The sequence below is a fragment of the Populus trichocarpa genome, chromosome 1 (genome assembly GCF_000002775.5).
Source record: "Populus trichocarpa isolate Nisqually-1 chromosome 1, P.trichocarpa_v4.1, whole genome shotgun sequence".
Taxonomy (NCBI): domain Eukaryota; kingdom Viridiplantae; phylum Streptophyta; class Magnoliopsida; order Malpighiales; family Salicaceae; genus Populus; species Populus trichocarpa.
The window spans coordinates 11085570-11109161 of record NC_037285.2 but is presented as its reverse complement, the minus strand read 5'-3'; the positions used below and the strand labels follow the sequence as shown (position 1 = coordinate 11109161).

The 23592-nt window shown below is 33.7% G+C and overlaps 3 protein-coding genes and 1 non-coding gene across 4 annotated transcripts; 1 reads left to right on the top strand and 3 right to left on the bottom strand.

The window, feature by feature from the left end:
* The first annotated feature begins 4460 nt into the window (after positions 1 to 4460).
* Positions 4461 to 9291, top strand: LOC18094117 (cellulose synthase-like protein D3). Its single transcript, XM_006368287.3, has 3 exons — positions 4461 to 5541; positions 6245 to 7052; positions 7345 to 9291. Exons 1-3 carry the CDS (start codon positions 4838 to 4840, stop codon positions 9094 to 9096), a joined length of 3264 nt encoding a protein of 1087 aa, XP_006368349.2. The 5' UTR covers positions 4461 to 4837; the 3' UTR covers positions 9097 to 9291.
* Positions 9292 to 10839: 1548 nt separating this feature from the next.
* LOC18094116 (probable xyloglucan endotransglucosylase/hydrolase protein 30) lies at positions 10840 to 13628 on the bottom strand. The gene is made up of 4 exons (XM_006368286.3): positions 13272 to 13628; positions 13052 to 13152; positions 12354 to 12562; positions 10840 to 11523 (listed from the first exon to the last, which is right to left on the bottom strand). Exons 1-4 carry the CDS (start codon positions 13489 to 13491, stop codon positions 10998 to 11000), a joined length of 1056 nt encoding a protein of 351 aa, XP_006368348.2. The 5' UTR covers positions 13492 to 13628; the 3' UTR covers positions 10840 to 10997.
* A 4003-nt stretch (positions 13629 to 17631) lies between these two features.
* On the bottom strand, positions 17632 to 17704 carry TRNAA-AGC (transfer RNA alanine (anticodon AGC)). Its single transcript has one exon. It is a non-coding gene; the product is annotated as a tRNA-Ala (tRNA).
* Positions 17705 to 18244: 540 nt separating this feature from the next.
* On the bottom strand, positions 18245 to 20026 carry LOC18094115 (UV-B-induced protein At3g17800, chloroplastic). Its single transcript, XM_052449952.1, is given in 4 exon segments — positions 18245 to 18999; positions 19001 to 19398; positions 19795 to 19864; positions 20012 to 20026. Coding segments are annotated over 4 exon segments (864 nt in total). The 3' UTR covers positions 18245 to 18618.
* Positions 20027 to 23592: the final 3566 nt, after the last annotated feature.

Here is a 23592-nt window from a genome sequence, read left to right as displayed (position 1 = left end):
TACAAAAAAATTATACATGTAGGCTTTTTGAACGTGTTTTTGTACATAAAAAAATATAAGTGTAAATAAAAAAAAACTTATACATACACGTAGTCAAATAAAACGAGAACTATTTGCATTGAAAAAAAACATTAACAATAAATAAAGAGAAAAATAAAAAATCAAGAGACATATATAGATTAAGATATTTGGCGTATGGACTTTTGACCTAGTCATGTGTCATGACTTTTTTATATAAAAATTAAATTTTTAGTTAATCAAATGATAATAGAAATTGACACACGTAAAATTGATTGAATAAAATAAAAGGAAAAAAAATATTATGTAACATATATTAGAAATATTATCCAAAAATAAATATTTATATTTATATAAAATATATAAAAAATATAGATGAATTAGAGTAATCTCTTCAAAAATTAAATGCATTCAAAATAACTAAAAAATATATGTTATTTAAAAGAAGCTAACTAAATAAAATAAAAGAGAGAAGAGGTATTAATTTAAATATAAATTAAAAAATTATTTTGAAAAAACATATATAAAAAGACATCAATTAAAAATATAGAAAAAAAAAAGACCAAACACTATTGAGCCTGACAAGCTAGGCTAATGCGCTTAGCCTATTTAGTAAGGGTCTTAATTTTCCTTGAAAATCAGGGCTGAAGCTTTTTTTGACCCAAAAACTTATTTTCAACTCATTTTGACCCAAAACATTTAAAAAACACCCTAAACACCTTGATAAAACTCATCCATGACCTAAAAAAAGCCCAGAAGACCATCTTAAAATTGAAAATCAACTTGAAATTAAAAATCTTCCGAGCTCAGACATGTTTGGTAGGCTTTTCCGAAGGAAAAAAAACATCTAAGTTGAACTCCCCTCATTAAATGAAACCAATTGAGACAAAGATCGATCATTTTGATGGGCGATATCAACGATATTTATTTCTCTCTAATGTCAGGATCCAATTACCTTTTATTTTATTTTTTAAACTAGAGACTAACAAAATTAAAGAAATAAAGTTTTAAATCAAAATTGATATTTGCTGAAACTTCAAAAATTAGAGGGTATTAATTGTTATATTTAATAAAGAATTAGGACTAAGATGAGTATTTTACAATTTTTTTTTAAAATACCAAAAGTGTTTGATTTTAATCATTAGTTTTTCAATTTTATAATTCCTCAGTAATTTTAGCTAAATTAGCTTAGAATTAGGTCTTCAAACAGGAAAAAAAAAAGGTAGGAGAAAAAAAAACTCATTGGACAATGAATCCACAGTGCCCATAACTGTAAATCTACAGTGTTAGAGAAACAAAACTACAAACGTGAAAATGGGGAATTCAGGTCACGTGTGAGAAGCTGTTGTGGGGCCCACAAAAAAAAACAAAACAAAAAAAAAAGACATCAATCAGTTGAGGCCATCTTTCTTTCTCCTCTTCCCCTTCGGTTGGCGCACTATCCGTGTGGACGCGCACGCGGTTAGAAGCGACATCCTCACTGGAACATTCCTCATGTTCCTAGGTCGCTCCAAAATACCTCTCTCCAGTCTCCACATAGATCATATAAATTAATTAATGATGTATCAATCCTCGGTTCAATTATTTTCTTCAGTAATTACCATATCTTTTATTAATCACCGCTTATGCCTTTAAATCAACCTTCAAGCACTGAGGTTAATTTTTAATTAATTTGAGTTTTAAATAAACCATTCAAATTCATAAGAATATTCCTCTTTTCTTTTCTTTTTTTAAGAAAAAGAAAGCTCTTTCCACGTTTCATTGTATAATCCGAAGCTAAAGATAAGATCACATGATCCAGACACAGTGGCTGCCCAGGTTAATAAAGCCAACTCCGCGTATGATGATGAATTCAATTTTGAGTGTCATCAACGATGAGGAATAAATAATATATATATTAAAAATAATATATGCTACAACATATATATATATATATATATATATATATATATATATATATATATATTAAATGGTACAACATAAATAGATTTAAAATACAAGAGGGGCAACCATCTAGGTTGTGGCCCAGTGATAAGAACTTGGGATCAAGAGGTTTGCTCTCTCTGTGGTCTCAGGTTCGAGCCTTGTGGTTGCTCATATGATAGCCACTGGAAGATTACATGGTTGTTAACTTCAGAGCCCGTGGGATTAGTCGAGGTACGTTTAAGCTGGTCCGGACATTCATATTAAACTAAAAAACTAAAAAAAAAAAAGAAACAAGAGGGGCGGATTTAGTTGAACCACAAACGAAATGTTTAGATTTGACCACTGATCATAGGACTCGCTATCCTGATTTATTTATTAGATTTATTCCTTGCCATTATAAACAATCCAACTCATCCTCGGTTGTCTAGTAAACGTAAAAAAATCACCAACCAACCATTACTAAGAATCCAAGGCTTGGAAGTTGGAAGGAAATAATATTTAATAAGAGATTTTATATTGGCAGCTAGTGAATATCTAATAAAAAAAGAATATTTAATAAAAAATCACAATCCAACCATTCATACCATTCATCTGGGACAAAATAGAAAGAATTTTTTTTAAAACAAAAATAAATACAACTAGGAAAGAAAAATTTTAAATGAAGATATTCGTATTATTTTAACGAGTCATGAATTTGATCTTTTCTTTTCTCTTTATATCTATTTTTTTGAAAAAAATAAATCTAAAAAATAATTAATAAAATATTACTAATTACATATAAAATTTTCTCAAAATGGGTGCACGCTGCATTCTCAGAAAAAGAAAGGAAAAAATAAAACATAAAAGGAAAGGGGAAACTCACTTTTAAGCCGTTGGTTTACCAGGACGGCACAAAACACTTTGGAGGGGAGGAGTGCATGGCCCAACACATTAGAATGTCATCATAAAAAGGGGGAAATGCACATGGCTAAGGGGAGCAAAGTCCACTTTTTTTTTAGTTCGTTGGTCAATTATGATCAAACAACATATATATATATATATATATATATATATATATATATATATATATATATATATATATATATATAAAAGCTTGGATTAAAATTACATGACCTCCATCAAGTTTTATCAGAGGAAAAGGTGGAGATCATATGACCTCCGTCGTTACTTTCTTTGATAGATAGCGTCTATGAATCTTGATTTGTTATCTTAGAGAAATACCAACATGGAATACACGCATAGCTTCAATTCACTTAACTTGTGAAACTAAAATTTTGCACATTGTATGGCGCATATGAGCGTAATCATTGCACATATATAAAATTAAAGAATTCAAAACTTCCAAGTTTCTTTGGATATTTTTTTTAAAATTTTTTTATTTAAAGGGAATAGGTTTTTTAGTTTATTTTTTATATTTAGCGTATAAAGTGTTGTAGGTAGTGTTTGATATTGGGATAATGATTGTTTTTTAAAGTATTTTTCACTTGAAAATTCATCAAAGTATTTTTTTTAATTATTTTGATATCAGCATATCAAAACAATCTAAAAATATTAAAAAATTAACTTACTTTTTTTTTTTTGTAAGAAACATTGTTTGAGTTGCATTGTCAAATAACACCGTGATAGCTTTTTAACAAGTAAAATTAATAAAAACTGAGTATTTTAGATGTTTCTTTTATAATTATTATAATGCTCTTGGATTTTAGGGTTTTGACGTGTAATAAACCTTGTTATCCTTCAATCCGTTTGTGTTATTATTTTTTTTATTTTTTACTTTTTATATTTAAATTATTTAAATTATCAATAATTCTTTTTAAATACATCATATCATATCAATGAGTAATGTATTATTGCAATATTTTAAATAAAAAACTTAAACTAACATAAGAATAACCTTCTCTTCTAATAAAAATATTGGTTTGTCTCGTAAGTTTTTTGTTTTTTTTTATAATAAAAAAGAAAAAAACAAATCAAAGAGGTCTGATCTGATGGAGAGGAATGCAAATTAGCAACACGCACTAGCAAAACCTACCCCAAAGCACCGCGTAGAATGCGGCTTGACATCCTGAAAAAACAAAGTACCGAAAATAGCCCCAGTATAAATGGTCGGATTTTAGATTCTTGGTTACGAGTAAAAGCCGTGTTTCCTTATTCTCTTCACTGAACTTATTACCATACCCACATGTCTCGCATTCACATCCTTGCCTTTAATATCTATCAAAAAAAAAAAAAACATTATTGTTACTAAGCGTTGAAACTGTAAATTCACAAAATAATACAAAAATCATTTTAAAAAATAAAAAATATTACCACTACCATAAAACACTTGCTTGTACCTCTCTAGAGAAATCACAAACAGGGGACTCGGTCTTTTTAGTTGGAGTTTTCCACAAAAGGTTTTTTTTTTTTTAATAAAATAGAAATGTTATTGGTGTCAGTATTGATATGATATGATGGGTTTCAAGAAATAATATTGGTGGCTTGAGGTTCTGAATTGGACTTGGTCCCTCTGTTTTTTGTTTTTTTTTTTTTTCCTGTTGTATGAATAGGCACGCTTTGTAAGAAACTCTCTCTTCCAGTTTTGTTTGCTTCATTTCTCAACTACTCTCTTGAGACTTTATGTTTATGTGAAAATTTCAAAGACAGGATTTTTTTATTTATTTCGTCAATTGTTATCTGTGGTCATATAAACGAGTTCTGCTTTCAGTTTTTTTTTTTCTTTAACCCATGTTTCCTGTCTTAAAAAGAGGAAATAAAGAGAGAGAGATTGGACTTTTTTTTTTTTTTTCTAAAGAAGAGGATTGATTTTGGGCTGTTTTTGCTCATATAACCACTTTGATTTCAGGGTCTGTTCAGTTCAATATTGTCTGCTAAACATTACACAGTCAACAACATGGCTGCTGATCCATACCAACTAAGAAGAGCGCCCACAATTCACCACTATAGTAACTCAAGGGAGGATCTTGATAGTGAAATCGGTAGTGTAGAATTTGCTACATATACAGTCCAGATACCGCCCACACCTGATAATCAGCCAATGGAAACCCCTGTAGAGAATGAAAAGAAGCTGGAGAGGAGTTGCACGTCGAATTCTATGTTTACTGGTGGGCATAATTGCGCTACGCGTGCGCATTTGAAAGAGAAGATGACCGAGTTCCAAACAAGCCATCCTCAAATAGCAAGCGCAAAAGGGTCGTATTGTGCGATGTCGGGTTGTGATGCTCAGGTCATCACTGATGATTTAGCGCCTTGTGAATGTGAATACAAAATTTGTAGGGATTGTTATAAGGATGCCTTAGCTACTGGTGATGGGATATGCCCTGGTTGTAAAGAGCCTTATAGGAGTCACGATGTGCCTGAGTTGAACAGGAGGTCATCTTTCGCCGAATCGAAGAGCCAGAGTGATGAGTTTGATTATACCCAATTTTTGTTTGAGTCAAAGACGAATTATGGGTATGGAAATGCTGTGTGGCCAACAGATGGTGTGAATGACAATGATGAGGGGAGTAGTGGTGTCCCTAAAACATTTGTTGAGAAACAATGGAAAATGCTTACCCGTGAAGTGAAAATATCTACTGCAGTTATTGCTCCATATCGGTAAGAATACCAATTTTCCTCTCGTGTTCTCTTTTAGTTACCCTGAGTTGTGAGTTTTCCTTGTGTCCTGTCGTTGCTTATCTGGAGTGGTGAATAAATAATACAGAGATTCAGGAATAGGGTTTTTAATCCATTCTTGTAACATAAATTTACCGGTTGTGTTTTCAAGTCATGAGTCGTTTCTAGCATAAAACAATCTGTGCACCATTGCAATGTATTGGGTGGTAGGTTATAGCAAAGTTAAACAGAGAGTTACAGAACAGTAAGAGATGTCCTTATAATCAGTCCGGGACATTGAAGTTTCTGAACATTTTACCAATTTCTATGAATTGTAAGGTTCGTATATTTCCTTCGGATAGGGATAATTTAGCTCAATCTGCGTTGGTGTGCATATGGACCATATAACCTCTGGACTTTAAATCGCTATATAATTTCATAGGCTTTGGGAGCACTTTGCATTACTGCTTTGGCTTCTGTTCCATCCTTGATCCCCAATATATACTACAGCTACCATATTTTCAGCAAATTTTAAAGTTTTCTGCTTTTTGGTCATGTTTTTTAGTTTTGTTTGGTTATCATTACATGACATGATTATTCTGAGTTTCTGTTTTCTTATTCCTGGGAGCTTTTGCTTTTCACAGCATTTACGCGCAATAGGAATTTGATTTTATAATTCATGCGTTCTGCTGAACTATTGTTGCAGGATTCTAATCCTTGTCCGAATGATTGTTCTTGGATTTTTCCTGTATTGGAGGGTCTCAAATCCTAATGAAGAAGCAATGTGGTTGTGGGGCATGTCTCTGGTTTGTGAAATCTGGTTTGCTTTTTCTTGGCTACTGGACCAGCTCCCAAAGCTCTGTCCAGTTAACCGTGTTGCTGACCTTGATGTTCTGAAGGAGAAGTTCGAAACTCCTAGTCCAGGTAATCCTACAGGAAAATCTGATCTTCCTGGCATAGATATCTTTGTTTCTACTGCAGACCCAGAGAAAGAACCACCCCTTGTTACTGCAAACACCATTCTGTCTATTCTCGCTGCTGACTACCCAGTTGAGAAGCTCTCGTGTTATGTTTCTGATGATGGAGGATCTCTGCTGACTTTTGAAGCCATGGCAGAGGGTGCTAGTTTTGCCAACTTGTGGGTTCCATTTTGTAGGAAGCATGAAATTGAACCCAGAAACCCAGAATCTTATTTCAATCTGAAGAGAGATCCTTATAAGACAAAGGTCCTCCCAGATTTTGTTAGAGATCGAAGGCGGGTAAAACGCGAGTATGATGAGTTCAAGGTTCGAATTAATGGCCTTTCTGATTCAATTCGCCGACGTTCTGATGCTTATAATAGTCAAGAGGAGCTTAAGGCAATGAAGAGATGGAAAGAGAAAGGTGATGATGAACCAGTGGATAGATTGAAGATCCCAAAAGCTACTTGGATGGCTGATGGAACCCATTGGCCTGGCACCTGGACAGTTCCAGCACCTGAGAACACTAGGGGTGATCATGCCAGCATCATACAGGTAAGATTACTAGTTCTAAAACTTACATTTTATTACAGGAACTCTTCTTTTTTGTTATCTAATATAACAGAAAAAAGCATCTATTAATTTCTCATCACATCTTGCTTGCTATATGGAGTGTTATTTTCCTTGATTAAGAGGCAAAACGTTTAGGCATAGTGTTACTAGAGTTCCGTGGCAAATGCATTAATTGCCCAGCAGGGTACTTAGTAACTTCTATTGAAATTTATTCAAGTGTTCTATATGTAGTGAGATTGATGTGTTGAATAACAGGCTGAAAAATCAACTGCAGGTAATGTTGCAGCCTCCTATTGAGGAACCACTAAAAGGAACAGCTGGTGATAGCAATTCGATGAACCTATCTGAAGTGGACATTCGCCTTCCTGTATTGGTTTATATTTCTCGCGAAAAGCGACCTGGTTATGATCACAACAAGAAGGCCGGAGCAATGAATGCACTGGTTCGAGCTTCTGCTGTTACGTCTAATGGACCGTTCATTCTTAACCTTGACTGTGACCACTACATATACAACTCCCAGGCATTGAGAGAAGGCATGTGCTTCATGATGGACCAGGGTGGGGAAGGCATTTGTTATGTTCAGTTTCCTCAGAGGTTTGAAGGAATTGATCCTTCTGATCGCTATGCCAATCACAACTCTGTTTTCTTTGATGTCAACATGCGAGCCCTTGATGGGATACAAGGTCCAGTATACGTTGGAACAGGATGCCTCTTTCGTCGGACTGCCCTCTATAACTTTGATCCTCCACGGTATGAGGATCATGGCAGTTGCTGCAGCTGCTTCTTTGGTCGTCACAAGAAGGCTGCCATTGCTTCTGCCCCAGAAAATGGCCATTCTCATGAAGCGGAAGACACAGACAATCAGGAAACGAACCTTGCACTTATTCCTAGAAAATTTGGAAATTCAAGTTTGTTTCTTGATTCTGTACAGGTGGCAGCATTTCAAGGTCTGCCCCTCGCTGATAATTCATATATTAAATATGGACGACCTCCTGGTGCTCTAACTCTTCCAAGGGAGCCCCTGCATCTAGCCACAATTGCAGAGGCAGTGAATGTCATCTCTTGCTGGTATGAAGACAAGACTGAATGGGGCCAATCTGTTGGATGGATTTACGGGTCTGTAACTGAGGATGTGGTCACTGGGTATAGGATGCATGAACGGGGATGGAGATCAGTTTATTGTGTGACTAAAAGGGATGCATTCCGTGGGACTGCCCCTATTAATCTTACTGATAGACTTCATCAGGTTCTCCGGTGGGCAACTGGCTCTGTTGAGATATTCTTTTCTCGCAACAATGCCCTTCTGGGTGGTCATAGGTTGAAGCTGCTGCAGAGAATTGCTTACCTCAATGTTGGAATTTACCCTTTCACTTCTTTGTTCCTTATTGTTTACTGCTTCCTTCCCGCACTTGCACTCTTGTCCAATCAGTTTATAGTTGCGTCTCTAACTGTCACATTCCTAGTATACCTCTTGATCATCAGCTTGACCCTTTGTATTCTTGCTGTGCTTGAGATCAAGTGGGCTGGAATTACACTGGAAGAGTGGTGGAGGAACGAGCAGTTCTGGTTAATCGGAGGCACAAGTGCTCATCTTGTTGCCGTGCTCCAGGGGCTACTGAAGGTGATTGCAGGAATTGAGATTTCATTCACACTAACATCTAAATCAGGTGGAGATGATGTTGATGATGAGTTTTCTGATCTCTATGTATTCAAATGGACATCTCTTATGATACCACCTTGCACTATCATTATGGTCAACCTTATTGCAATTGGAGTCGGAGTTTCCCGAACTATATACAGTGACGCACCTCAGTGGAGCAATTTACTTGGAGGTGTGTTCTTCAGCTTTTGGGTCCTGGCTCATCTCTACCCCTTTGCAAAAGGGCTTATGGGAAGACGTGGAAAGACACCCACCATCATATATGTTTGGTCGGGGCTCCTTTCTATATGTATTTCACTACTCTGGGTTGCTATTGACCCTCCATCAGGAAATACTCAAATAGGGGGACTATTCCAACTCCCATGAGTTTCGTGTTTCTGCTATCTCTAGGTGTGAGCTGCATCCAGGCTTCATCATGTATTTTTTTTCCTGATCTTTAACATAGATTTGATATTCATACAGGGCATGGGTTATATAGTAATACATTCAATTCTTTACAGATTTTCAGGTGTAACTTCAGAAACTAATGTGATTAACATCTTACCCTTTTTACGATTTAAAGTTTGCACTCTTTACCTTTTCTCCTTCTTTCCTTTTAGAATTGATCATAGGTAGACATGCAGTGCAAGGTTTTCTCTACATCTTTGAATTTTAGTTTTTCTTCCACTGTTTGATTGAAAATCTTTGAGAATGTTATAGAACAAATCCCCTGTTTCCTCCAAATATTAGTTGGTTTATGCTTAGTAGATTTTAATGTAATGAAAAGGGACGGTTATCATTCTTTCCTCGTTTCCATTATAATGTACGCATTTCACCACATTCTGCCATGCATATTATCAACATAGTTACTGTTATAATTTTTTCCTTTTACTGCAAACTTGCATCTTATCAGCGAACTGGTCGCAGCTGACAGTTTTAGTGCCGGGCTTTAAAATCTAAACAGGGCTTAAGCTCCTCGTTCGTGATTTCATTATTAAGGTTTGAGAATAGAAATGTTCCTTGTTCAAGACCTTTTGCCGGCGGCCCCCGATGGTTCCTAGTGCCGCTCAGGTCAATCAGTTAAAGGGAAACAGCTGGAAATACATCTAGATACATAAGGTTGCTTGTGACGCCTATGATCGATGACCTATTCATTCGGCTTATTAGAGTCGGTTGATTGTCAAAGTCAGAAACATCTTCCAGAGTTGGTAATTGTTGAATGTATATCAGCCAAATCAACCTGTCTCCAACCTCCTTCGGCTTATTAATGTTTTTGTGCTCAACTGCTCTCACTGATTCAAAGGCATGGCGATTCTGCAGTAAGAGTTACGAATAAAATCCTCTGTCTTTCTCACCTGCCCATCAATATGAGTCTCTTTCCATTTTTTTTTTTATTAATATGGGTATCCAGATCAATCTTTTTCTATTTTTAATTTCATTTTACCTTGTAAAAACGCTATGTCATTTCATGCTTGTTTATGTGCTCGCGGTGCATTTTTTATAATTTAATTAATTTAATTGAAGTCAAATATGTCACATGAACTAATAATAATTAGTACATAATTTATTTTATTTTTCTCAATAATGTGATTCTATATTGAACATAAAAACAACGCACAGAATGACTTTTGGTCAATGGTCATGACTACATATTACGAGACCAGTCATAAAAATTGGCAGGCAGCTGTTATAATGCAGAACATCCTCTTACCATCAAAAGCTAGCATTCTCTTAACGTAACCATATTGGAATTTTTATATTGAAAATATGTTAAAGTAATATTTTAAAAAATATTATTAACATCAATATATTAAATAATTTAAAAATAATAAAAAATATTTTTTAATTAAAAAAATTATCTTTTTTAAAATACAATTTCAATCGCATTTCTAAGTACTACGTACCAATCCTTACCTGCATTGGAAATGTTAAATATACAATACTAACATTTTGATATTTAATTACAATCTCCTTTTATATATTGCACACATGATAGTGTGGTGCAAGTCTTTGATCATTATGGCTAGCTATTTGAATATAATTCATGTTATGGTACTGGATTGTTAATTATTCTAGCAACCAAGCGTCTCAATAGACAAGTTCGTATGCTAAACGAGATGAACTAACAAATAATCCAAACCATGCATGCAGCTGCAATATAATCACCAAATTGGATTATTCGATCAATCCTTCTTTCTCTCTATATATAAACAAAGATTTAAAAAAAAATTACAAAATGGAAGCCAAACCCCATACGATATACTAATTTACAAATCAATGAAATGGTATCACACATCCGGATCATATTCTATACTAGAAACTTGAACTCGACCTCGCCGCCTTGAGCGGCGTTTGCGGCCTTGATGGCTGCCACCGAATCTCAATCTACCAGTGTCCCTGAACCTGTCCTTCTCTGTTGGAATCACAACACATTCTGGTGGTGGCACGGGATACCTTAATGAATCATAGCAGTAAGAATAATACATGTAACGCTGGCGAAATTTACGCATAGCTGACCGTTGTCTCCTTGTTATGGTGGCATAATCGGCACTCTCAAGCCTGGAATAACTCTCATAGCAATCCACAGAAGGAAATTCCTCGATGGGGTCAGAAGGGCATCCCTCTAGGACAAAGTCCTTAAATTCGGACACAAATGGTGCATACTTATAATTGACCTTGTATTTGCCACCAGAAGTTGCCCAATTTGACGCATCCCATATTGTAGCATACAGGGACATTGGTTTTGATGGGTACTCGCCGCCCATTTCTTCACTGCGAATCACCTCTCGGATGGGAACATCATCGATGTAGAATCTGAAAACCCACCACCATAAATGGCACCTTTTATTGTCAGTCAAAAGTGGGGGAAATCTTGGTGCATGTGAGTTGTGGGAGAATATTAGCAGGAATCAAGAAAAGGATCAAATCAATAGCAGTAGCTACAAAACTCAATTAATTAATTTACTAGTTTTTGTAAAATGGTGGTAAGTGGTTGATGATAATTATTTATATCCAGTAGGTAGAATTATTACAAAAATAAAAATAAAAATAGCGGTCAATCTTGCATATGGAAATCAAGGAGCTGATAAGTTGGTGGCCTAAGAAATATTACTATCCATGTTACATATTTAATATTGTGCTCACTTCATTAATTTAAAGTTTTGCGAATTCAATCCGAGTACAACTAGAATTTTCCGGCGTAACATTTACTTCAGAAGGCACCTCCTGCTAAAGGAAAAATCACTCCTAAAAAGTCAATCCAAGAACACAATTTAAAGTTGGAAAGACAGTAGTGTTGATGAAAAACAATAAATTAGGTTGCATCCCTCTCCAAAACCAACCAGGATCACAAGCAACCTAAAACTGTTGTCTCGTTAATAAGTCGACGTTTGTCCACTGGTAATTTAATATTAACATCCCAATTTCCTCACGCAATTGCCAACTTCTCTTCCTTTATTACACCTGTGTCCCTCCCCCCCTCTCTTGATAGGTCAAACAACAACCGAAAACAAAAGCTTTGCATGACATAAAATACGACATTGACGTGTATGTGCAAAAACACACATCATGTTTAAAAAAACAACTTGAATAGCCAGCGAAGAGCCAAGAGGTGGGTATAAAGTTGGAGGGAGAAGACAACTCACATGGTGTTCTTTGCCGTCCATAGAATGCTATACCTATGGAACTGTTTGGAAGGGTCAAACCATAATCGATATCTTTCTTCTCTGCCACGACTCGTGCTTCCATTACCATACAAGTTTGTTTGGAACCTCCATGGCTTCCCTTCAGTGTTTCCTAGGAATTCAAAGTCCAATTCATCATGGGTCTTCTCGAACACGTCCCCGTTTGATGTCTGCGCCCGCGTTGAAAAAACACAACATTCATCATGATTGATAATTATATACTGACCATGATAATCATATATTTATTAATTTGACATTAAATATTTTTTTAACAAAACTGTTCGGTAGCATATATATAATCTTCATTATGAAGATAAGATTTAAGGATTCTCAATCAAACAACTGAATTTCTCACGGAAAATTTAAGATAACAAAGAGAGTATTAAATCTTCCAAAAGCTAATGAGAAAAGTTAAGTGATCATAAATAGAGCCTTAAAAGATGCAATTAATTGCCGAAAAGAAGCGTGAGATGACTTAGCGAATTCAAATTAGAATTGAATTGATCCTTTACATGAAGCCAGAAAAAATAAATTCAAAGGTCTTACCAAACTAAAAAGCTTAAAGAAAATTCTTCGAAAAGAAAAGGAACGGATTAAAAAAAAAAGAGAGAACAATTTTCCTATTTCTCGAAAGGAATATATGATTACTTGTCACTTACATAGAAGGCAACGCAGAGACCGGCAGTGTAGTCGCCTGGTAACTTGATGTTGGCACTAAAGAATCCATATTTATACATCTTGGATGAAATAAAACCCGCACCTGAAATTCCCCGAAATTAACGATCGATCAACGAAATTATATATATATATATATTAGCATTAGTTATACATGCAGGTTTTGCTTACAGCTTTTTTAATAAAAATACAAGATGCGAATACCTGTGAAGCGATCAAGGAGGAGGCGGGCGGTTCTACCATCAGGAGAACGAACAAGGTTGCCGTCGCCAAAGAGGGGGCTGTAACCTTCATCAAAGGAGATGGTGGAGAGATTGAAAGCTGCGCTGGCAATTATACAAGGAAAGGAGAAAAGGAAGAGAAGGAGATAGAAAGGTTTCGAGAGAGACCAACAGCATAAGCAATCCATTTTGTTCTTTACCATAAATTTATTTTAGAATTTATTGTTTTTCTCTCTCTCGTTAATCCTCCTTTGCTTTCTCTGCAAGTGTATATATACAAAGCCACATGAATCGGAATGAGGAGAAGGAGAAGGGATAGGGAGATCAGGAGGAGAGGAGGATGGTCTTAATAAGGGTTGGATAAGTCTGCGGTCGTTTTGAATTGTGCTATTGTACAAGAATGCCCTTTGAATGTTTCGATTTGACGTTATTGCCACTTTGCAATGGATATGAGGGGGTGGTGGTGGTTGCAATTTGTAGTTACTTGTTCTAGCCTGTTGTCTTCGTTGGCTTCCGAATTAATGATTGTGGAGAAGTATATTTTTAAGCAGTTGCATAACCTAACTAGAAATATGGTTAGCTTGTGGTGCAAGTCAAAGAGTGAGGCGACAACTAAGCTGGATGGTGAGGGCGTGGGGCTCACAGATTCCATGCACAGAGGTTCACAGTTTAGGTAGCATGCAAAAATAGATAAAATACGCAACGCTTATTCATTATGAGCATGCAAGAGGCCAGCCTTTGTTGTTCTTTAGAGTTAAGACGACGACCTTCTTATCAGTATATATAAAGTAGATTTGGTATCGTCTTAGGCAGGCTCGCTAGCTAGCTGTGAACTTAACCACTCCATTTTCTTTTCTTTTCTTTTTTCTGGTTCAACTACCTTTTTTTTAAATAAAAAATAAAACATATGGCTAGCTGCCCTTTTGTTACGGTTCCTTTTATTTATTTATTTATTTATTTATATGATCTCTTCTCCTTGGAAAAATCATTAGGTTTGTTAAAAAAATTAAAAACTATAGAACAATTTTTCACCTAATGACACAATGGTGTAGTGCGTAGTTAATTAGGTGATTATCCGGGCCGGCCAGGTTCAAAACTTTGCTTCTTTATCACTGGATTTGTTTTCCTTTTTATTTTATTAATCTTCTCTATTACATGAATCGCTAGAGCTCTTAAAATGATAAATCAATTATGCTCACAAAAACATTAAAAAAAAAAAAAACAGCCTCAATTTCCATCCTCAAGATGTCAATCCTTTCCTGTCATCCTCATTTTAACTCTCTATTCTCAAAAACCATAATCTAACTAATGTCTTTGATGCCACATCTGTTTCTTTTTCTTCTTTCTTTAACGTGAGTGTCCGGACCAGTTTGTGCGTACCTCAACTAATCCCACGGCCCCTGAAATTAACGATCATATAAGTTTCTAGTGATCATCATACATATTTATCTATTTTTTTATGATATTAATGCTTTTTTGTTTTTATGTTATGAAAAACTTAGAAATTTCCCAAAATTAGGTAATTATTCGAATTCAAAAGTGTTTGATAATAAGAAATTCAAGAATAATACTTGATGTAAATATTCGTGGTATCATTGTGATCTTCATTTCTATAGGATTAGGCAGAGAGAGGATAAGAAAATACTATAATTGTTGCTGTTGTTACCAGCTGGAACTTCGGCGAATTGTACAATAACTTACGAGGTTTCTGTAAATCTAGAGGCAACAGGAGGGCAGTATGGTCAAAGGGTAGAGTGAGGGAGGCGTGTGCAAGTGGTTTCTGTATTTTTGATAGGAGTTGAAGGGCCTTATTGGAATATACGAGTAACGGCATAAAGAGAAAGAAAGCCTCCAGGAGATGGACAAACCGCGTCCGATACTAACGGCGGCGTTTATAGGAAGTGCCACGTTGTTATTACGACCGCACTTTGTCGTTGTTTTTTGTTGTAGTAGAAAAATCACTTGGATTCCTGTCAAATTTTTATCAACTCCGTTAATATTACTAAATTATCCGTAAATACATTGACCAGACCCTTCTCCTTATTCGTTTTCTCTTTAAAATTAAACCACTCATCCTAATTAATTGGACTCTCTCTCTCTCTCTCTCTCTCTCTCTCTCTCTCTCTCTCTTCTCTCTGTTCCTTTTTTTTAATTATTTTTTTAAAGATGAATCGTTGCCAACCCTTCAAATACCATGAGTATGATTTTTTATTTTATTTTTATTTTCATTTATATACAATTCGTCATTTACGTATTTAGATACATGTCAACAAATGCCTTTATCTATTTTTTTTTCAGTTTTTATTATTTTTATGCAAATGACTCACCACTAAAAAATTGAAAAACATAGACGGAATATACTATTAAAATTTTTAGATTTGCCGACATAATTTTTTATTAGTATTTATACTCGCAGTCTATCGGCAAGAAACTTGCCAACGTGATTACAAACAAAAATAATCCATCGGAAAAATTCTCGTCAGTGATTTGTGGTCTGTCGGTTAATCCGTCAATAATAATTTTACAGATGGATTTGCTGACGAACAAAGAACGCAAAAAAACCTATTCTCAATTCATTCTGCCGGTACTTCTATCGTTGAATATAACATATCACTAACAGAGAAAATCATATGTCATTTCATTGGTGATTTTTTTTCGTTCGTCGGTATGTCTGTCAGTTAATTTGACATATAATCGCCAAATAAACCATCTTTTATTATATTAGTGTGTAAATAGTGGCAATAACATTTTCAGTAATTTGTTTCCAACTCTTTAGAATATACCGACGAACTATGTATGTCGGTTACCTCATCAATAATAATTTAAAAATATATATTAAACAAAAACATAAAATAATTTTAAAAAATAAATTAATACAAAAATTCAAATATTTATTATAAATTTAAACATTTATAAGTTCAAATACAATTAATCTAGAATAAAGGCGTTGAAGGAGGAGAAGGAGGGGGTCTTCTCCTAAATCATGAGGCAAATAAAAGGGAGCACATACATCACTCATATGTGATCTCATCTCAAATAACAATTGGCGGAGTTCGGCCATCTAGACACCGAGTCATTCATAATCAGCACCAAGATGGGTCGTCCGATCTTTAACTTGCTGGTTCAAAATCGCCTTGAACTTCGAAGTTTGAGTGCTCGGAATCGATTGTGAGCATCCAACGGTTGAAACACCGTAGGTCATTTGTAAGAACTCAATCGTAGGGTTAGAGAGACCATACCCTTAAGTTCTATCGAGTCCACCATACGATCCTCCAACTGCAAATCTGGATCGAGATTCAAATGGATCGAAGGATCATCACCGTATCTCTCTTTCAACCTAGTGTTATTTGTATCATGGAAAAAAAAATTGAAAATTAAAAAAATAATAATGATAACTTAAGAAAACAATGGTTGAAAACAACATACTACAAAGTCTTAATAATTCTTTGTAGCTAATTTAGTCGGAAACTACTGCATAATATTTTTTGTTGGCGCTTTTGTTGTTATTTGTCAATTTTCTGGTAATGACTTGATAATATATTATTGTTTTTCCTTGTTAATTTGTACTATTCATAATATTTTTTTGGATAGCTTATGCTAATTTCTTGACTTAAGTTTTGTCTCAGGTTGAATTGATTTTTTATGTAAAAAAAAAAAAAGTGCGTCAATGTATTTGTGAAGTGCATGTAGTAAACTTGACAAAGGCTAATATTATCAAAATTCTATTTTTTTTTGTTTTTAATCAACTTAAATCATATGGATATTGAACTAATATAACCCGGTTGGTGTGGTAAGTCCAACCAAGACTCGTCTGACCCTTTTATTTTTATATATATAAATATTAACACAATGACATTATAAGTATATTAAACCAGGAACTAATAAAAAATTAAAAAAAAATTATATCAAAATTAAATTGCAAAAACATTGAGGGACCTAATGGGTATTATTTGAAAAGGTTGAGGACTAAATTGAACTTTTAACGTTAAATATGAACCCACCACCTATTTTTTATGTCTTTTTCATATTGATCCTTCTTCTTTCAATCTTGTCATTGGTCAATAATTTGAATCAATTGTCATTTAATTTGGCTAAAAAAAGATAATATCGTGAGAAAATAAAGTTGAGGGCCGAAATAAAAAAAAAAATGATGAACAATAAATCCATAGTGAAATGGTAAACAGTATTTAATATATAGTAAAATCCCCCCACCTTTGAAGAAAAGTACTGCTATATAGGCTATAGCATCATAAAAGTGGAAACTGGAAAGTTATAAACATCATAGCTACCTAACTTCTTTGGAAAAAAAAAAAAGATGTATATGTTCAATGTAATAAATTAAATGGAGATGCGGGGTATCGATCCCCGTACCTCTCGCATGCTAAGCGAGCGCTCTACCATCTGAGCTACATCCCCACTGACGCTCAGTTTCTTCTTTAATAAATATTATATAATTATTTCATTCACAAATTTATAAAACACACTAGCGACTACTATAACGAAGAGAAATGCAGGTCTTGCTAAGACGATAGCAATGCCAGACGAACTCACTTTGAGGCAATCCGGTATTAATTAAAATTCAGGAAATGATTATTTAAACACCCTTCTTCACTTGATTATTATTATTTGGAGATTCTCTGCCTTCTTTTAATGTAACAACCGTGAAATTGATGTATGATTGATAGAGCAAAAGTATACAAGTATAAACGGTGATGCTTCTGATGAGGGCATACAGGTCAAAAGGTTGATCCAAGAAATCAACAGAAGATAAGGTCAGTCGTTCTGTCACAACTCACTAGACAATGAAAGAAGCCAGATAAAATAATGGCCTTGCTAAGTCAAAATCTCCGCAAAGCATGATAATTATTTAGAGATTTTAACAATCTTGAAGTTCCTGGAGAGTTGGACAGGGATATCCTTGGAATAAAAACATTTTGACGCCATTTCGTGACTGTTCCTTGGTTTTCCACAGTATCACCTGCTTACGAAAATTTAAAGGTATACAGACAGCAGATACAACTAAGCAACCGAGAATCACAAGCAGAACGCATGATGGGAATGGTAACATTTGAGTCACCTCTATAAGTAGCAGGAATGAAAAGTTGTCAAGTTCAGACCTGCATTGCTTGCAGCTTCCATTCCTTGTTTAAACGTTGTTATCTTGCTAATAAAAAGAAGATATATTTGTATTTATCAGCTCTTGCATCATGCTTTACCATCTATCTCCCAGCTACGTGTTACATTTTACCCATTGACACCAGGAAAAAGACCTTGCATTGTAATTTATACATCTGCAGCGAGCAACAAAGGCTAGCTAAACAAAAGTGTTTTTAACTGTTCAAAAAATGGTATTTTGATTCGACATAGCTTTCTGCATCCCATAGGAATGATCCAAAAGCTACCGCCTCCAGGACCGGCATCGTAAGTCCAGAGAATGTGATTGAGACAACTTCATCATTAGCCGTCTCAATGGAACCATTCTTAGCAATACTTATATCTGGCCTCCCAAAAAGTGCTTGAGTCTGCTTTTCATTCAAAGAAATAGCTTCCTTGGATCTTATAGTTGCATATCTTTGCAGTGTCTCCACATCTAAGTACATCACATAGGATCTCAGTCTATATGATTTTTCTTCACCAGTATCCGTGAACCCCCCATCAGGATAACCGCTATCACCAGGCACAATCCTTATCAAAGATTCTGGACGCCAAAGTCGGTTTCGCTGGACTTGGATCTTCGAACCATGCCCGGTCTTTATCAAATCCCTTGGGAAGGGTATTCATGGTTCTCTCAAGCTGATATCGCTGATCAACTCTTCTGAGGAAATATCCACACATTTTAGAAGCAGCATATAGCTTTCAAAGTTTGACTTTGCTAATTTCAACAATGGTCTCAAGGGGGCAGACTAGTCGTTCTCCAAGTACAATAGACAGGTGGCTCTGTATCATTTCAAGTTTTTGTTCCTGGTTTGGCCGAAAACCTACTCGTCCTGTGGGATCTGACGTAGGCAATATCCATGGGATCATGGAAATGACATTGTCTAAAAATTTCTGTACAATCATGGAGTAAATGATCTCCTCCAGTTTCCTTCTCCTTGACTTCAGATATTCTCCTAAATATCCGAGGATTAGTCACATTAGTGAGTGGCAGTTTTGCAGCCAGTGAATGATCAGCATTCAATTGGCAAAGATGAAATATACGCTTGGAAATATCAAAGCACCCTTCATGAAAATTGGAAAAACAAGCCAACAACAATTAAAACCTCTCAGACTATTATTAGCACAGACAATAATGAGAGAGAGATGCAAGTCTTTTTGTCTGAACCTGATCAAACACAATAATGAGAGAGAGAGAGAGAGAGAGAGATGGAGATAAATAAATGCAAGCTGTTATTGTTGCAAGGGAATGTATATTTCTTTTTGTCATATAACCTGATCAAAGGCATGCAGGAAACAAGCAAAAGAATTGGAAGCAACGTATGAAAGTAGGTAAATGTCGAGAAACACACCATAATTTTGAACTAGATGCTTAATTATGTCATCTAATTCATATAATGCAGTTCTAGTATTTGGATTTACCTGCAGTCACAAGTAAAATTTTGAGTCTTCGCTCACACTTGAAGCCAATCCCTAAAGGTATATGACTTACGTACATTGAAGTGATTAAGTCTAAGGGCATATAATCAAAACCAGATGTGAACTTCTGAAGAGTGAAAGAGAAATTACAGTTGCAAGAGGCATGATTCTATTAAAAAATAAAAACATAAGAAAAGATAGATATGAGGGGCGGCTGCTGGAAGTTTTGAAGAGATAAGGTTTGTTTCTTTTGTTTTAAGAAATGAGTATTTAACGTAAAATCATGAGTTAATTTACCTGATTTTATAATATTTCAATCTGATTTTATTAGTTTATGAGTTTTTAAAATGATTTTAAACAATAAATATATATTTACTTTATAAAATTCATATAGTTTTACGAGTGAATTCATAATTTTAATAACATTGATTATATCAATACCATTTTGTTACGTCAATAATAACAACGTAAATTGTGCTATTTATCCAATTTTTTCTGTTACTATACTAGTTTCTTCAATAATTTTAAAAATTATGTCAATTTGAAGAAAAAAACCTCTACCAAAATGAAACCTTTTCAAGTAGGTTCTTAAGCAGCGGTAGAATCTTAGGAAAGAAAGACATGATTGATATATTTTTTTAAAAAAAATCTTTCCTTAGAAACAACATAAAGGGAAAAAAAAATAAAGCAAAAAAAAACTAAAATGATTATAATTGATCACTTGAATGAGGATTTAGGAAGTCAAGATCTAAAGTGAATGAAAATAAATGGTAACACACGTAATTGAGAATCAATAAGATGAAAAGCAGAATAGATTTGTTTCATACCTCCAACTCCAAGTACGTATACTAGGGAATTAAGGGCAGAACGAGAAATTCTAGCTTGCCCCCAAGATATATAAATAGAAGTAAAAAAAAAATCAAATTCCATTTTAATAAGCTCAATAATTATATCAAAATGAAATTCTTGATTTTCTTATATGTAGTATTATATTGTCTATTACATTCTAATAAATACTAAAAGTTAAAAATGTTTAATATAAACAAAAAAAATACAAAAAAGAATTATAAACTAAGCCATCCTCAATGAGCTTTTATTGAGTAGAACTCATCTATAATCATATAGGTTACGAAGTTCATAGAAATATCTTTTTCTATGTATACAACTAAATTATCATCAAAAAAATCATCATGTAGTATATTATGAAGCCTTCTTTTCACCAACTTCATTGTAGAAAAGGTTCATTTGTAGTTGTTATGGATACAAAAGGAGTTAAGGTTATTCGAATTAATCTATCGATTAAATGTTAGATTTTCTTATTTTTAAGAAGCTATCATTACTTTACACAACTCATAAAAAGTAGCCAATGTCTAAAACTTTAGATGTTTTGGTATATCAAGCTCTCATAATGTTGGAATTGAAATCTCAAATGAAGTTTATCTTGCTCACTAAAATCTTTAGGATAAAATTTTTCATCCAAATTGCATACATCATCAACACTGAATGAGCTATAAGAATCTTGAGAACATAATTTTTAATTTAAAATAAAAAGCTTAATTGTTTGATCATAAAATTTACTATTTAACTCTTGTAATTGAAAATCAATTGCAGTTACAAATATATTAAATTGAAAATGATGTTTTAAAGTTGTGAGAAGTTCACTATGATGACGAGACCTACCATGAACTCTTGTATATAGTGGTTTCAAATCAAGAATATCAATATCGTTTTATGCGCAAAATGTTTTGACACTCTTAAATAAAGGTTCACATCCATCGTCGTATAACTTTTGAATTAATGATTTTGTAGCTGAAACTAAAATCATGGCATTGACAAAGTCTTAATCTCATTGTTGCAAAGATCAGCATAAAACATCACCAATCCCCATAATTTGTTTCATCAGATGCAATATAAAAAAAAAATTCAAATGATGTTAATGCAAACAAGTTGCTTTTGTATCACCTCATTGAGAGTAATTTAATCCATCTTTAGATATAGTATTGATAACTTTACAAGTTACATTAAACATCCTTAACAAGTTACAAATTGATTGAAAATGAGAACCCCATAGAGTATTATCATATAGTTTTGAAGTACCATCTTGGTTCGCTCATTTTCCTATCTCTATTTCATCTTGAGCAATTTTATTGCTAGTTTCAATTGCTTGAGCAAATTATAACTCATCATTTATTTTACATGAACTAATAACAATATTAATAATATAATTCAAACTTCTAAAAAAACTGGTGAACAAGTTTTATTTCTGTAAAGACAACAACAAGAGCTAATTGTAACTTATAAGCTAAGTAATATACATAATAAGCAAAAGAAAATTTTTAAAAAAACAAAGCTTGGAGGATATCTCACTCACATTGCATATTAACTGCACCTTCATATCCTTAACCTCAAATATGTTCTATAAGAAGATCATAATGAGATAGAACATAGAACATATATTGTTTTAGAGTCCATGTCGTGATATCTTTCACATACACAACATGGAAAAATGTTCCCAGATGAAATCATTTTTGTCAATAAACCATAAGATAATTTCCTTTTTTGCTTCATATCTAGTTCATGAAAAATGATACAAAACTTTGAATCCTCAATCTCATCACAAATCACCCTTCTCATATTGCTAGAAAAGATATTTAAATTTTCCTTTAAAATTTTATGAGAAGTTTATTTATCATTTTAATGAGGAGCATTTTTTAAAACAAGCCCATCAAGCTTATCATTATGACTTTCTAAGAGTTTCATGAGTTCAATAAAATTACCTCGATTTTTTGAATTATAGCTTTCATTAAGGCCTTTAAAGGCACATGCTTGAAAATCTAGCAATCAAATAATATCAATCGTAAAAATTATTCTTGACTTTTTATAATGTTTGTTTATCTACCAAGTTGTGAATGTATTGTGATTAATTCATTAAATCTTCACAACATTTCACTATAATTCTATGTGGTGAATTTTCCTTCCCACAAGACCCAATAAAGGACAATAAATCTTATCATTTATTTTTCTCCAATTAACAAAGCCTATGGATAAAAAAACATTCAATCTCAACCTTCATGTTGCTTTCCAAAAATGTAGCAAGGTAGATAAATATATAGGATTCATTGCATTTGAGTACTTTAGCCAACTTAAAAAATACTCTAAATTAAAAAGCTTGAAATCAACGATGATGATTCTCATCTTTAGAAAAAATTAAAATAATTTGAACATATAGGTCGGGATGGACTTACTTTGAGATAAGTGTGACAAATTAATGTTCTTTGGTTAACAAAAGTATCTCATATCATTAGATATAATCTTGGATCACGTTCCAAATAAGTAACATTTATTTTTTCATGCTAAATTTCTCAGCTTTTAGAAGGATGTTTATTCAATTTCTTTGATTCAAGAGTTATTTCATCAGGATTGGGAGTTGTCATATTTGAAGTAGTAGTTACAAAAAATACATTGTTATATGAGAGATTGGCATATGGTTTTGTGAAAGAAAAAATTATAAAGTTTTTTATTTCCACAGCTCTACTCTTAAAACTTAACTCTTAAAACTTAATTCAAAACAGGATAAACCTAAGAAATATCATAATTATTAGTTCAAGAATTAATCTTGTAGATTAATCAAAATCAAAATCAAAATAAAACTAATATTTTGAATATATAATAATTATTTGTTTAATTAGTATCATTAAACATTCAAGTAATTAAAGCCTTGAAAAATTTGA